Genomic DNA, 15847 nt, shown 5'->3' with positions numbered 1-15847 from the left:
GTGCCAGTGCAAAGGATGAAATAGGAGCAGGGCTATAGGCTTCTACCTTTTGTGTGWAAGAAGTTGTCTTATTAACAGAACCATCTGAAAGAACTGATATTTAAGTGAGATATATTGATCTGAAAGCCTTACCACTCTTTACAGATGCTCTACAAAATTGTATCTTAATGACCCTGAACAAGCCCAAGTGAGATCATAATACAAAATATCCARCATATTCAGAGAAAAAGTTATCAAAAGGATGTCTGAAAATAAGAAGCACAAAACATCTGAGGCACTTCTTTTCAAGTCATCTCCAGAAACATCCCTCAAGAAGAGGGAAAAGGAAGATACAATAAAAAGGCATCTTTACTGCATCCTAATTCCATACGTATTTGGAAATTATTTCTCTTTCCTGAATGGCATAACATCCCTGTTCTCACAGTTTCAAAGAAAATGCTGACCCAAACTTGGATGGCTTGGATGAAACACTGTTATGACTAAAACCCACACTTTTGCAACCCCATAAACYGCAGTCCAAAATGGGGCCCTTTGAGCTCTCCTGGACCACAGTGGGCTGTGAGCAGCCACCTCCCTCTGAGCAGGGCCTCTMAGAAAGAAGCTAAACCGAGTGAGAAACCTTAAGATCCCATCACTCCCATTGTGCACTGATATAAAATAATTTTAATTAACATCTCTATTTTCTTAGTGAGTCTTCTCCTTCTCTTTCTGTYTCTGCTTCCTGCAGAATCTATCAATTTCCCGGGCACTTAACACTGCCAAAAGGGGCTGCCYGAGAAAGTCACTGGGTGTGAGTATTGACTACCTGACAGTGTCGTATTCAGTTACATATTTTAACAGGAGAGAGGGACAAAGGTCTGTTGACATGGCTAGATTAACCTTGTGTGGTGAAGGATGCTGAACATAAGAGCCTTAGATTCATTTATTATCAGTTTAACTAAGCTGTCAGGCCCTCCATTAGCCTTGCAAGACCAGAAACCATTTGATATTTAGAAGCAGATCTTGTACTGTTTTCAATATGTCAGAGAAATATGGACCTGGTGTATGAGAAGCTCACGCTCAGAAACAAAATGGTCTGGGAAYGAGCCAAAGCATCTCTATCAGGCACACAGGAACATAGAAAGGGCACTTCCACATTTCTGAGCACTGCAATCACCAGACCCATTGATCATTTATTTACAAATGTTGAACACTCAGCAGTAGCATGAAGTGGACYCCTAAGACCCAAGCAGGGACAAGACAGGCAAGGTAAACTGGTAWTAAGTGTAGCCATCCACTTCTTATTTTGGAAGAAATTTATTATCTCCCTTTAGTAAATGTGAATAATTCTGTATGCTGTGATAAAAATCTTTAAATAATGTAGATTCTTAGCCCTCAGTTCAGAAATGCATTTCTGAACCTACTGTTCTGGAAAATGTCCAAGCATAAATAATTTAAGGTTTGGGGGCTTGACTGCTTTTCTACTTCTCTCAGCCACATGGGAAAAGTTGTACTTATCATTCACAAGAAGCTTATGTGCAGAAGCAGTACGTGTTCATGTCGAAAAAATTCATGAYGTAGCATTTTGTGGTCTATAAAGAGATTGCCATCATGGTGACAGAGAAGAGGGGTATGTCATAAGCGTAAGTCATCAGGATGCTGAAGGGAAATMATTTTCCAAGAGCCAGTCAGCATTCAAACAGAAAAAGTAACTACTCAGACACTCCCACTTCATATTATATGAAACACTTAAGATCATCTTTGGGCTATCTCTACTTTTCTGGACCAAAAAGAGCTGGAGAATTACTCCTATTTCTTATGTGCCASTGAAGACCTTGAAGAGCTGCACAGTTATTGATGTGCTTTCTCCTCTATATAATGATTCAAATATGAAAAGCTCCAGCCAGGGCAGAGCAAGTTTCTTCACTTGTGCCTAATAATGACAGGGCACAGTTTGCTTGTCTTCTCATACTGACATGAGGAATGTCAGCCAATACCAATTAYTGTACTTTTAAACACTTTCCCACTTGCCTATTCAATATTTAATTTAGGTGGTTCTTCCTTAAAAACCTAAGTGTTATGTCAAAAGTGACTTGAAAAGCTAACGCACTGACCTCATGGGAAAGGCAGTGCCTGACAAATTAGGGATGAAGCTAAAGTGCAGYAATTATTCTGCACAATCTCCCCACACATGCCTTCCTGGTGCATATGAAATATCAGCATCAYACTCAGACATTCAGCATGCTGTCTAGAGGCATCCCCATGTAYTTATCAAAACAACTGCCTTGCACTGTGAGGCTCTGTGTCTTACTGGCTTTCTTGCTTTACCAGCTCTGAAGTTTCACGTCCTAGTGTGTTTTGGAAATTTGGTTGCCTAAAAAGCAGAAGGGCTTCTGRTGTTTTCACCCCTGGACTATTGCCTCATTTTGCACAATTCTGAAGAGCTACTAGAGTGACAAGTGCCTTGTGAGGTCTGATCTGACCCAAACTCAGATGCTGTGCAGCTCTGCACTATCAAATCCCAGGGTAAAAAGTAAAACAGTTCGATCAGAAATAAATTATCTGAGGAACAATTTTTTGATTCCTCTCATAGCCAAATGTAATCAATTATTCATTAAAGACAATAAAATAAAGGGTCTTCGCGGCTTTTTTTTTTTTTTTTTTTTTTTTTTTTTTTTTTTTTTTTTAAAGAACGAAACAGGCTGCAGCTGAAAAACAGTCTTAATTCCTTTGGTGATCGGTTATTATCCCAAGTAAAGATATACTTCATTCATTTATATGGGAAGTAGCAGATGAAAGAAAAGTTTAAAATTCAGACTTAGCAACAGGACATGAATCTTATGGGGACTCAAAGGCAACTTGGAAGTACGTTGGAGAAATGTCAGGGGGAAGTTGAGAAGAGTCAAATATTATCAGTAAAAGGCATGAAATCACTTTTTTGGCAGTGGACTGACAATCACTGACATGTTCCCTGAGGAGTGATTTGCTGCTCTCATTTGCCTTGCACTACTCCAAGTGCACTCTGAAAAGCAACCCTTATTATAACTGTCTGTTCTATCAGTAAGTGGAAGACCACATTATTTATGGCTTTTTCACCAGTTTATATCTGCAAGACTACATTTCAAGCATTAATTTACCTGGAAAATAAATACTGCTCCTGTCTCATTACAGAAAATGATCTCTGCCTAAACTTGTGATGCACTGATTCATGTAATCTTTGCTTCCCTTCAGTTAAGTAAGTGCACATTCACCACTGATGAGAAATAGCCATTCATTGCAACAGTTCTCAACTTCTGCCTTCGATTACCCCAAAACAGAACTGGCTAAAAAAATCAAGGTGTTTACTCCAAGGAAAACTCTAAATATAAAAAAAAAAAAAAAAAAAAAAAAAAAAAAAAAAAAAAAAAAAAAAAAAAAAAAAAAAAAGAGCACGTCACTTTGAGAAATTATTTTTAGAACTTCCTGCAGTGGGAAAAAAAACAAATTTGAAAATCCCTTGGCTTACAGAGTTGCTATTCAAGCGCAATTCTAAACATCTCAAGCCAATGCAGCCCCAGGTTCCTAGCTCTTTGTTTCCCAGTACTTCCAGCTGTTCAAGTCTGAAAGCTCTCAATGCTCAGTCAAATGCACGCATTCAGAATACTTTCAGGTTTTTTGGCTGATATCTTTGAACTTGGGGGAGCTCACAGGGTGAGACATCTTAAAAGACAATGTATCTTGAAGCTATCAGTTCCCTGGGTCCAAAGCAGTTAATATTGTAGCAGTAAGTGTCTAGGAAGCCTAGATTGTAAAAACCTTGAGTACAGAGTCATAGATGGGTTTGCCAAAGGCAATTCAAAGAGTAGAACTACCTCGAACTGTGGATCCAGCACCACAGAAGGCAAGGGGAAAGAGACAAACATACTTCCAGAGAATCCCTGTGTTTTGTTAAAAGATGCTAAAGCAACTTCTTTAAATATTCTGCTTTCAACACCTGCTCCCAGTTAACTTGTCTTTTCACTCTGGGACTTTGTCTTGTTATTTAAATGGGAACTCATGATCTTGACTCAAAAACCAGCCCCAGATCACACATGCTCCATTACTGTTGACACTGCCAGCATTCCCCTTGATAGCATCATGTGTGAAAGAACACCTCCTAGAACCTGACCTGATCACTCTACTTGTGCTCTTTCTTTCTCTTCAGTATCTTTCACTTTTCAACCATACTGAGAACACTTCCAAGCAACAACATACACTTCATCTTGTTTACTACAGATATGTATTTTCTGGATATGATGGCATTTTCATTGCCAAGAAATATTCAAAAGGAAAATTTGCTAAGACTTAGTCCCACACCGATTCGAAATGAGAAACTCTATGGCAAGATTCAAATCCTGGGGCTTAGCAAAGACCGCAACACCGGATTTATATAATCTAGATGAGTTCCATAAACCCTAGATGATAGAAGCAGATTTCCTCTCCACTCAAAAAGGTTATTTCATTATTTATGCAAAGCAGAGCAGGTCCAAGATMAGAGAGCGTGTGTGCTACTCGGCCTTGCAGTAATACACTGGCAGYAACAAACACCCTCTGATTATATAAAACTAGGAATCTTCCACATTGGAGGGCCRTGCCATACCTTTAGAGGTGATCATAGGTCTTAACTATAGCTTTTGATAAAAAATGCAAGAAAGTATTTATTCCATACTAGAAGGTAAATTGGGAAATTTCTCTGAACAGCAACAGCACTATTAAAACCTGCCCTGGGTTCACAACCCTCCACACCAATGGCTCCTATCTTCTTGTGGGAATCTCAAAGTGCCAAGAACAGTCCAGTGAGAGATCAAACAAACCTTTCTGTGACAGTGTTGGTGTGTACTCATACTGCATGCAGTACCATGATAACCCTCTTTGTTCTTCCTATGTCACTTGTGACCCTCACAGCACACAACCTTCCAACACCACTCTGAGGCATGCGCCAGGAGGTACATTATGGTGCCAATGTTTTTTTTGGTTTCTGGGCACAATGGTGATGTGCAGAATACACAATAACATTAATCATTCAGTCCTGCCTGTCAAGAAATTAACTGAACTGTTGTTCTCTGTGACTGACTCAACTCTTTTATCAAGCAGTGTCCAGCACTTGCTTGGCTCCTGCAGCTGATTGTTTTGTTTGGTGACAACAGATTCAGAGCAAAATCACATGTGGAACATTATTGATAGCAGTTTGCAGCCTTTTTTTTATTATTACTTACTTTCAGGAAAGGCCCAGTATTGGATTAAAGTGCTGAKTTTAAAGTTTTAATTTTGGTGCTATTAGCAAGCCTCATATCTTAACAAAGGAAAAATGAAACAGCTTGAAACTCATAACAAATATTTTGTGAAGGTATTAATTTTTATTAGGCATCAGTAAATGCCCCATCAAACTCAGACACTGCAAAAGAACAACATTCAAATCCTTCAYAGAATAAAGTAGTATTCCCACTGAACCAGAAAGCATTCCTGTGCTATGGACATTATTGTAGACTAATTTCTTAAAGGCAATGAGCTTACATCACAGWATTAATTCAGATTCTTTGACTCAATAATAAACATATGGTCTCATGATAGTGAAACTGAGGCAATGCCTGAAATGGTATGCCAGATTAAGGGAGTGTTTGACCCTCAAAGTAGGGAAGGATCTAAAGCCCACRTCAAAAATAACCAAAACATTAGTATACAATATTTGCATTTTTCAAATATTGGTTGATATTTAGTGCATGCTCTGTTCATGCTAACAACAGAATTCATCACAGCAACTAAAACCAGCATTCATTTAAAGCAACACAGAAATCTGAAAGAAGCTTTACAAATCTCAAAATTGTTTGGAACAGTTGGAATTTCWTGTTTCCAAAGATCTCCTTCTATCTCTTAAAATGGAACTAAAATTTCAATTGCAAACACCTCTCATAATTGCAGATGGTAGAAATATGACTCTAGACTGTTTTAATATTTATGGCCCCATCTCTATTTATGAAACATTTTGTAATTTTCAATTAAAAAATTGAAGTCAGAATATGCAGAATTACCCCACTGTATTATGACAACTACCACTACACTGAACTTCTGAAAAAGTATGAATTTTAGATGGTGTCTGTTAAATAGAATTTTTTCATTATTCTAAGCATGTTGATCATCGCTGCACAATGAACAATTGGTAATTTTTTTATAATCTAGAGGAAGATTTCATTACGTATATTAAATTAGAGCAGACAACCCCAAATTTAAAGCCCAGATCTGTTGTTTTGCAAACTTTTTATTAGGGCACCCACTCTAACAAGTATGCTTCCTTTCAGTTTCATTATTCACATTTAGTAATTCCTTATATCTGCAAAAACAAAGCCATACAAACATTCTAATTGTCCTTGAAACACATCGGACTAACAACAGTTAGTTCAATGAATTAACACASGAGATCATCTTACCAGCCAGTAAGACAGAGTAGACAAAACAGGGTGTAATAAAATGATAGATGAAGAACCAAATGGTTATCTTCTGTTCAGCCATTATCTCAAAAGGAAGCTGCAATACCATCATTCAGAGAGCTAAAAAAGCCTGTTAAAGAGAAAGAAGAGAGAGTGAGTGATTCCGACATAAGGCTTTATCTCATATCACATTTGGCCTGGCAGATTATGTGATGAAACTGAATACTTAAGTGTTAATATAGGATAGAGTCTTTTGAATAACAAATGCGTCATCAAAATTTCTTGATCAAATTAATGATCTCTATTATTCAGAGAGCATGCTGTTTCAGAGTACTCAGGTTTTCTGGTGTCAGTAATACAGTAAATGTTAAAACTGAACATCCTTTTTTATGCTTATCTTCTGGATTCTATCCTCCATCTCAATAAATACTACATTTCAATTAATGCTTTCAAAGTCTGTAAAAAGAAGACTTCAGTGAAACTGAAGTACATTCATCTATTTCAGAATTCATCTATTTTGTCTAGTATATCATTATTTTAAACTTTTAACATATAATTAATGATCCTCTGCAAAGTTGGTTTTATTTTTTCCTTTTAAATGCTGAATATAACTATTATTGCAATGTTGTTTTTGAAGGTTTCTTTTTTCCCAATGGGAGAAACTCTGCCTGCATATATACTAAAACCAAGCTTAAAAAAGCCGACAGCTTCTTTTGAATATTCTAAGATTTTATAAACAATTTTTCAGAACACTTCTGTAAGACTTCTTACTACTTTCAATCAGAATATGTTGCTATCATTTTGTTTCTTGCTGAGGACTATTATATATTTCTTTAAGGAAATGTGTCRTCATGTTTGCAGTGTGCAATTCTCTGGGTTTTTTGATGGATCTCTTGTCATGAATATATAAYAGTGGTTAAGAACTTCACACAAAGCGAGGCTTCCAGCTTATCACTGACAGTATATTGTATCTCAGGTACATGCTGGTATCATCCAGTCCTCTCAGTGCATTCATTTTATTACTATTTCATTATRAAATGTTTATACATTCTTAAATACCCTTCAGTGTCATTCATCCTAAGACATGGTGCATGCTCAACAAAAAGAYGTATAGCCGTGGCATGTAGTGACATTGTTTAGTGGTGGACTTGAGCAGTGCTGGGTTAGCAGCTGGACTCAATGACCTCAAGAGGTCTTTCCAACCTAAATGATTCTCTGATTCTAGTATTGCATTGTCACTTTTTCCAAGGTGTGATCTCAACGTTCCTGCTTTCCAGCCTCCCATGCCAARTATTGATAATGGACAGAGGTTTCTACTGTTTATCATGACTTTTGCTCCTCCCATGTCAAAATTTTTACTAATATGTTCTTTATTTCCAAAATCCAAATGTTTTAGACCTTTTTTGAAACTGCACTCTTATCTACCTCCAACACCAAGAAAGGCACAAATATACTTGACTCCCTAACTATGCTTGGGATAAATCCTGCCCTTATTACAAAGAACCTCACATTTGATGGGCTGCGAGACATGCCTTGCAGTCCATGTCTCATGTCTCTTGTTGAGGTGGCTAGGAATGTGTCTTGGTCATTGGAGCCTTTGACTTGTCCCCTCTTTCTCAAAATAATGCTAAGATGATCATTTGAACATGCCTCAAACAGTGAACTTTCCTTAGAACAGAGTTTCAGGAGTGTTTGGATAAAATCACAGTGCAAGWAAATGACAAGAAATATTACAAGAAAATCTTTTGGCTCAGAAATTACAGGTGCTCTTGCATGTCACATTTTTCGTCTTTCTTTTAGCAGATTAAATCCTTAATCTAAAGTTTAAAATTATGACCCTCAAATTATGGCTGCTAAATGAAAACTATGTTCAGAAAAACACAGACAAGGATCAAACAATGACTCCCCAGAACTAAGATTTATTTAGAAATATTCCCTAGAGAAAGGCTCTTGCATTGGCAACAAATGCATATGCTTACTGTAGCTGGATTCCAAGGGGAAGAATTTACTAAACATCTTTACCTTCTCACTTCTGTTGGCAGTAAAGATTTTTCAGACTCTGTCACTCAAAGGACATTCACAACTATTTCAGAGTTCTACCTTGACCAAGGTATGGACTACTGTGTCTATATGATTCATCCAGAAGACAGTGGTAAATTAGACCAAGAAATGACTTTGCATACTTTTCAAACAGCAACGCCCTGGCTATTACATCCTTGTGATATGACACTGCCTTGCCTGAAACATTTGTTTCCAAATGACATGAGTAAAATTGCATAGTTATGCTGAAATAATGCATATAATTAAATAGCAGTGAAACAGGAACTCTGTTGAGAACAATGGTAATTACACAGCAGCCCATGGTGATAATAACTGTGTTCAAATGTATTGATAGAGAAGACTCTTAAGAGCACTGTGTTCTCTGACATTGTAGGCATAGATGGAAGAACCCTCCTCTCTCTCTTTAGCAGAATGCAGGTTAGATTTTGCAAAGATACAATGTCCTCTAGCTCTCTGAAAACCCCTTTCTGATGGCAAAAAAAAAAAAAAAAAAAAAAAAAAAAAAGGCTTGAACAACAGTTCCAATTACAGCAAATAAGAATTGTGTTAGTAAATGCTATAAATATCTCATTTTATTCAGAGACAAAAATATCCACCCTGTCAGGCTTTAAATCTTTTCCCTACTCTGGCTTGTTTCGGCTGAGTGGGTTCTGTATATATAGCACAGCCATCCCTCCTGATTCATCTCAGCTTGTGAGTGAGAAATGAAGCTGTTTCACTTCGCTCTGCTGAATTTTGGCAGAGCTGCCTGCTCTRAGATGAGATAGCATTTAGGTTATTGCAGTATGTGTGAGGTGGAACGGCTGTGCAGTGTTACCCCCCAGCCCAAGGAGCAGCCCTGGCGTACCTCAGGTAGCAGCGCTGGTGCCGGAGGCAGCACCGTGGTCTGCAGTGCTCAGGCAGCATGATCTACTCCTCTTTTCGTTTACACATCTCAACCTTTTTTGCTTTGCAGAGTGAGAAAGATGTCGCTGCCTAAGTAAAAATCATACCTGAACAAAAGAACAGCCAAGTTGCTTTTCTCCCCTGAAAAAGCAGAGAGTGACTACATAGCTAGAACTACTTCCTTCAGTCTGCACAGTACACTACCTTTCTTTTAACAAACAAAAGCATCATAATTTTAGCAAATGAACAAGGCATTTTAAAAATATATAATAAAATGAGCAGGCATTTAACTRCAACCATGTCATGTTTAATTACTATCTAATGCTCATTAATACACTTAGGTCCCTTTTGACTGTTCAGTTTCCCCAAAGAGCCAGTCACCACTACAGAGCCTTTGCCTTGTTMAAAAAAACAACTTCTGGTGAGCTGTCTGGAGTGCAATCCTCCCAAGGGAGGTGGAAGAAACTGGGGCATTGGCTGGTGAATGGGAAGCACGTCCAATATTGAACACAGGGACCTGCCAGAATGCTTCTGGAGGCTTGAAGTGTCTCGTGGCGCTTCATTAGGATGAGAAGTGTTCCCAGACCACAAGGGTACCTGTCTCTGTGTAGTACCGAATTGTAAGGATTCTTTATTCTCAAAACACACTTTAGGAAAATCTCTACATTTTCTGACATATTCTATGTGGTTTTCTTCAGATCTTCAGCACACTTTGGCATTTATTAAGGAAAAAAAGAACCTATTTTTACAGCAATGGAAGCAGATAGCATTTTCCAACACTTCCGTGCTAAATGCAAACATACAGAYGACATCATCATTTTGCAAGTACATGAAGCATTTCTAGGGTARACACAAAAAGAAATTATAAATAGCAGGTAATTGAAGTCAGTTGAATAAAGATTGTTATGAYCAAAAACATAGTAAAAAGAGGGTGCATAATCTACCAGATTTGAAATCAAGAAGGGACAGGGATAGACAAGGAAAAACAGAACAACAGTGCGAGATGCTGAAGGGGTGAAGAGGAGGCAAAGAAAAGATCTCAACAGTACAGAGGGGAGGGATGTCATGGGGGACATATAGTGATGTATGAGAAGATGGAAGAAATAAAGGCAACCCAAAAAGGCAGGTAGGAAGAAAGGCAGAGAGGGAAAGCAAAAGAGACGTGGGTAGATAAAGGGGTATGAGAATTACCACTTGCGTCTGTCACTAAATCTCAACATTTACAATGAAGAGCTTCCCTGAACCTTGCTTGCCAAGGCTTTCAGAGTGGAAGCAGTGGGGTAATTCTGCATGATTACTGCCCCAGCCCCTAACATCCACTCAGGGCTCCAGTCAGGAATCCCAAGTGCTGAAGGGGAAGAGATGGGGMAGGAGAAAGTATTTAGGAGCTCTGGCATGGTACACTTAGCTAGGAGACGTAAATCAAGATGCTTGTTATGATCCTCATTTCTTAGTACATTATAGAAAATTATAGACATTAAAGTTTTAGAATTGGTAGAGATTCYGTCCAGATTAGACTATAAATAGATACAACAAACTAGAAGAAATCTCTGGTTCTCCACTCTTTTTCAAAACATGAATATATATAATTGCAATAATTCACTAGCAAATTAACACAGGGGAAAGACATAATCAAAGTCTTTCAGGAGTCACACAATACTTCAGCCTAATCAGTGTTTTGTATTTGTTTTAACTTCAGACTCTTTCAATGATTTTTGTAAGCATCCAATTGCTCATTATCTTTATTTTCTTAACAGAGCTGGCATTTTCTTCTATGATAAGTAATTCCTCACAAGTCATATTGCTCAGTATTTAGAATTACCATGAAACTTTTTAATTAAAAAAAATAATTATGTACATTGCATATTATTTATTGTATAACCCTTTGTCATCTTCTGCTATTTTGGCCTTTGCAAGTTAATTTTGTGATCAATCAACAAGTTTTGACAATCTTGGTTAGAAYACACTATTAAAAAAGGCCCTGAATCTTGTTCATAAGTCTGGCTTCTCAACCATCACCCAAATCCAATTTATTTCTGAAGCCAATACTTCAGCCACTAGCATTTACTAGCTTTTGCTATTACYGGAAAAGTGATGACAGTCAAGTTCCTTCCCTCTGCACAGATTTATCTCATTCCAATGGTCTGGGATTGCTGTAAGCGAAGTTCCAAGCTAACCCTGCTCTTACAGCACTGATGCATCTACTGAAGATTTTAGAAGTTAGCTGGTTCTCACTTAGGAATCCAAAAGTGACTAGTTCTCTTCATAAAGGCTTGTAGAAACACTTCATTTCCTTACGATTTCTATAATTACAACCTTGGTTTTTGACAGATTTGTTCAAGTGGAAATGGAATCTCAAATACACTGCTCATAATACTGCCCACTGGCCCAAACAGTCCATCACCAACAGTCGTGCTTCTAATATTTTCCACTTCATCCTATATAAAGAATATAGCTACACTCTCCATTTCACATGAATGAAATCCAGATAAAAAGCACATCAATTTGATAGCCCATAAATAAGATACTCTTCTTGAACAGAATTTACAATTTCAAGGACAATATGCAATGACAACAAAAAAGCACAGAGTTGGAGCAAAGTGCTCTCTAATTCTTCCACTCCAATAATTCAACTTATTTTTTTACTGCCTACAGGTGCTAAATCATGCTTGACCAGCCTCCCTGCCTTCTACAATGACACACCTACCTGAATGAATGCAGGGAGAGCAGTGGATATTTTCTACCTTGTTGAGGCTTTCAACATTGTCTTGCACAACATCCTTGAAAGGAAAACTCAGGAAGTACGAGCTGGATCAGCAGATCAGTTCTCAATCTCTGGGTTGAGAACTGGCTGAACAGCAGATCCCAGAGTGTCACAGTAAGTGGCACAGCATTTAGCTGGAGTCCTGTCACTAGTGGTGTGCCCCAAAGTTCAGTACTRGGCCCAGTATGTTTTAACTTAATCAATGACTTGGATAAAGGGGCAGATGCCTCCTCGGTAAGTTCACTGACAGTAAAAAACCCGACAGGAGGGCTGGTACCCCAGAGTGCTGTGAGCCCTTCAGAAGGGCCTGGACAGGTTGGAGAGACAGACAGAATTGTCTGAAATTCAGTGAAGGCAAATGCAGGTTCCTGCACTTGAGGAAGAACGCATCGACATGCTTGGGGGCCAAATGGCTTGGTCCAATTTCAATACATAACCTGAACATCAGAGGCAATAAAAAGATTCTGTTTTTTACAAATATTTATAGATTTATTCTTATCACCCTCTTTTCCACTTAAACTCTCGTGTTGATAGACTTAAAAGAACTAATGTCCTAGCACACTGATGATCCCCAATACACTCTGGCTCAGGATTACCCTTTCTTTTTCCCCTCCTTGCCCCCTTGCCTGCTTGTTCTGGCTTCTCTCCAAGAATCAAGCAYCAAGAAGATAATAAATTCCTTCTCTAGAAGTGTTTTGAACCATGCCTTTTGCACTTGAAAGAAATAGTGCCGATTCTACAAAGCAAGAAAACAAAGTGCCTAGAAGAAGAAACGAAACCATCAAACATATTTGCAGAAGATGGTTTTAAGATACACCAGGCAATATCTATATCCATGGATAACCTTTCTGTTAGGGGATGTCTGCTTTCTGTGGCAGTTTCCTAGTACACCATTTTTTTCAAGTAGGACAACACACCAGCAGTCAGTCACATTGTGAGTTGAATTCTCCTGCTTTGTATTTACACATTGAAGAATTGAGACCTTGAGAATGAAGAACTTATTCAGTCCATTGCTCAGCAGGCACTCTGGCTTTTTTGTTTGGCAATTAAGAAGTCCTATGTGGCTCTTCTTTGCCTGCCTGCTATATCATCCTTCCCATTTTCATTATTTCACTCTGTTTTGTCTTTTTGTTATTTTGTCCTCATAGTTCACTCAACTAATAACATGTTTTATTTTTCTTATTTGCATCCACAGATGGGATGCAAGGGTCTTTTAGAACAGCTAATCAGCAACTCTGTAACAAAGGGTTATCTGGTAATACTCTGACAAAGAAATATTTTTAGGAATATTAGGCATCTTCTAGTTTGTGGTAAGCTCAACAACTCAGCTTTTAGCTASGTTTCTTAAGCCAGCTGCAAAACCACAGTTTTGAAATACTTTCAGACCATGAACTGTTGGTTAGAGGTACTTAAACAYTGTCTTTAATCATCACATCAGCAACAAAGAGTCAAACAGACAGTCCCTATTCCCACCAGTTGCTCTATCAGCAACTGGTTTCTCCCTCTTCTAAGGTAATAAATAAGAAAAAGATCACTTACTACTGTCATAACTCACAGGCATTACTCACTTTTCTGAAAGCTTGCTGTAAGGGTTTTACTGCTTAAAGACTGCCTGGTAAAATATTTCAGCAGCAAAAATCAATAAACCTCCTGCCAAGTCCTGAGCATCCCACAAAACAGCACACCACTCAGTTCCCATAAGTAYAAGGAGCTTCTCCTTGTGTCTTARAGACTGTGCAGTTCAAATCTGACTYCAAGGTAAACAAACATACCTAAGTCTCTAAAATCGGCATGAAAAAAAATCAACCATGAGTAAAATAAATATCCATTATTAAAACTGGGCATTCCTTCATGACAACACAGATTTTTAGGTTACTTTGGCCAATAACTTTTAAGGGACAAAACATTAACTTATTCAGAAAAATTAGGTGTATAATTGCTGTTATCTTTTGGAGCATTACAAATTTGTGAAAGTTTACAAAAGAAAAGAATAAATTAATCAGAACATCACCTTGAAATGAAATCTTAAAGAGATCCATTTCTAAGAACAAACAATAATTTTATGTTTCAGAAAAATGAAATGAAGACTGTATAAAAATCTTTATCATGCTTTTGACATTTTCATTTGATTTTCACATTTTCTTGAACTTAGTAATACCTTGTTATTTATCACTAAATGGAGATAAGGGGATGAGTCATGTATATTCAATGAGTTTGCAGCAGATGTATTTATATACAAAAAAATTTAACAGTTTATCCATATAATCTKTAACTGAGGATACCCTATAACATATTTCCTATTGTACAGCCAAAGACAAGCTCAGTGGGAGATTTCATCTTCAAACTGCATGTTTCCTAGCAACTCTCTTGAAATCAGAGTAGCGTTTTTAAAATTTACATCTATCACTTGGAACTGTTGAGAATACTTAAAAACATTTCATTCATCCTATGAATAAACAGTTACAAACAGATGAGCAGCTGCAAAAAGGAGAAAAAAGGAAAATMATTTCCATGTTTACAGAATTTGCTGGTGGATTTTGGAATAATATATTATTTGTGCCCTTTTGTTTTAAGCTTACACATTTCAGAATAGATGTTGGTGAGACCCATTGGCCTTTTTTATAGGTTTGAGCTGCCATCACCATTTCAAAGATCCTCTGTGTTTTAAAGACTACTTTTCAAGGATACATACTCATGAGCTACACTTAGCTGTACTCGGAGCATTTTTTAATGGTTTCATTCTATTGGTTTCATGACCTACAACTAAAGCATTGTKTCTATAGTCTTCAGATTTTGGGGAAAAAAAAAAAAAAAGAAAAAACAATCAATTTTTTGAAAGCTTAGTTTCTTGCCTCCTAACTTTTGGTTGATACTTTTCATACATGTGTTCTCCAAAAATGCCAGTAGAGCCCCAGAGGCGCACAGCATGTACAGAAATCTCTCTTAACACTTAGTCAGCAAGGAGGGACACAAAGACATATACCATCAGAACAGCTGTTGGMAATCACTGTGCATCTGACAAAACAGACACAGTGAAAACTGCAGTAAATTATATCTGGAAAAGATAATCTTTTCAAAGTAGGAATCCTGCCTGTTTTGATTTGAAAGTATGAGATGCAGTATGTAGTAGTGCYGTGGCCCTCGCTATCTTAGAGCTGTGTGTGGGGGCTGGGCTTGGAAGCAGCCTGGACTCAAACAAGAGTGAACAGCGCAGGCTCAGTACTGGGTGACGCGGCTAGCCACGKAGTTGGACGGGGATTGGACAAATGAAATTATCTACCAATCACAGACAGGAACATGCTACATGGACATTGGAGAGTGCCTGGCTGTGTCATCTGRCTGGGATCTGTGTGATTGGTGTATTTGGGAAACCGGGAGATAAGAAAAGCATATATAAAGTGTGCTAGTAGCTAGTAGAGTGGAGAGCTRGAATCACTATAGCTGAAATCACAAGAGCTGGAAGAGAAGATTAATAAAGAAGAAAYTSGACCTGCCCCTTGTGTCGTCTTTCCTGCGGGGTGCGGCGGGGCCGGGGCCCCRGGGYGCTCACACAGTAGYGTTAGGGTTCTGTGGTTACTCCTCTTTTTCAGCACCTCCATTTAAACRTACAATGTTCATAGTCTCTGCTCAGTAAAAATTGCAGAGACAGTGAAAATGCACTGAAATTTTATTCATTTTCCCCATTRAAACTTAAAGTTTTCATCTTTGGCCAAAG

The 15847-nt window shown here is 37.9% G+C and overlaps 1 protein-coding gene across 1 annotated transcript in view; it reads right to left on the bottom strand.

The window, feature by feature from the left end:
* The window catches only part of CNTN1 (contactin 1), a 209772-nt gene that overhangs the window by 66292 nt on the left and 127633 nt on the right, over positions 1–15847 (bottom strand). The window contains exon 4 of the mRNA XM_057366132.1: positions 6423–6552. Coding sequence (XP_057222115.1) covers positions 6423–6534 — 112 coding nt within the window. The 5' untranslated portion in view covers positions 6535–6552. The remainder of the gene's footprint in view (positions 1–6422; positions 6553–15847) is intronic.

This window comes from Malurus melanocephalus, unplaced genomic scaffold (genome assembly GCF_030028575.1).
Source record: "Malurus melanocephalus ecotype Western Australia unplaced genomic scaffold, MMel_1.1 scaffold_60, whole genome shotgun sequence".
In the NCBI taxonomy this organism is placed as follows: domain Eukaryota; kingdom Metazoa; phylum Chordata; class Aves; order Passeriformes; family Maluridae; genus Malurus; species Malurus melanocephalus.
The sequence above is the reverse complement of the archived record's forward strand: the minus strand, read 5'-3'. Positions and strand labels throughout refer to the sequence as shown.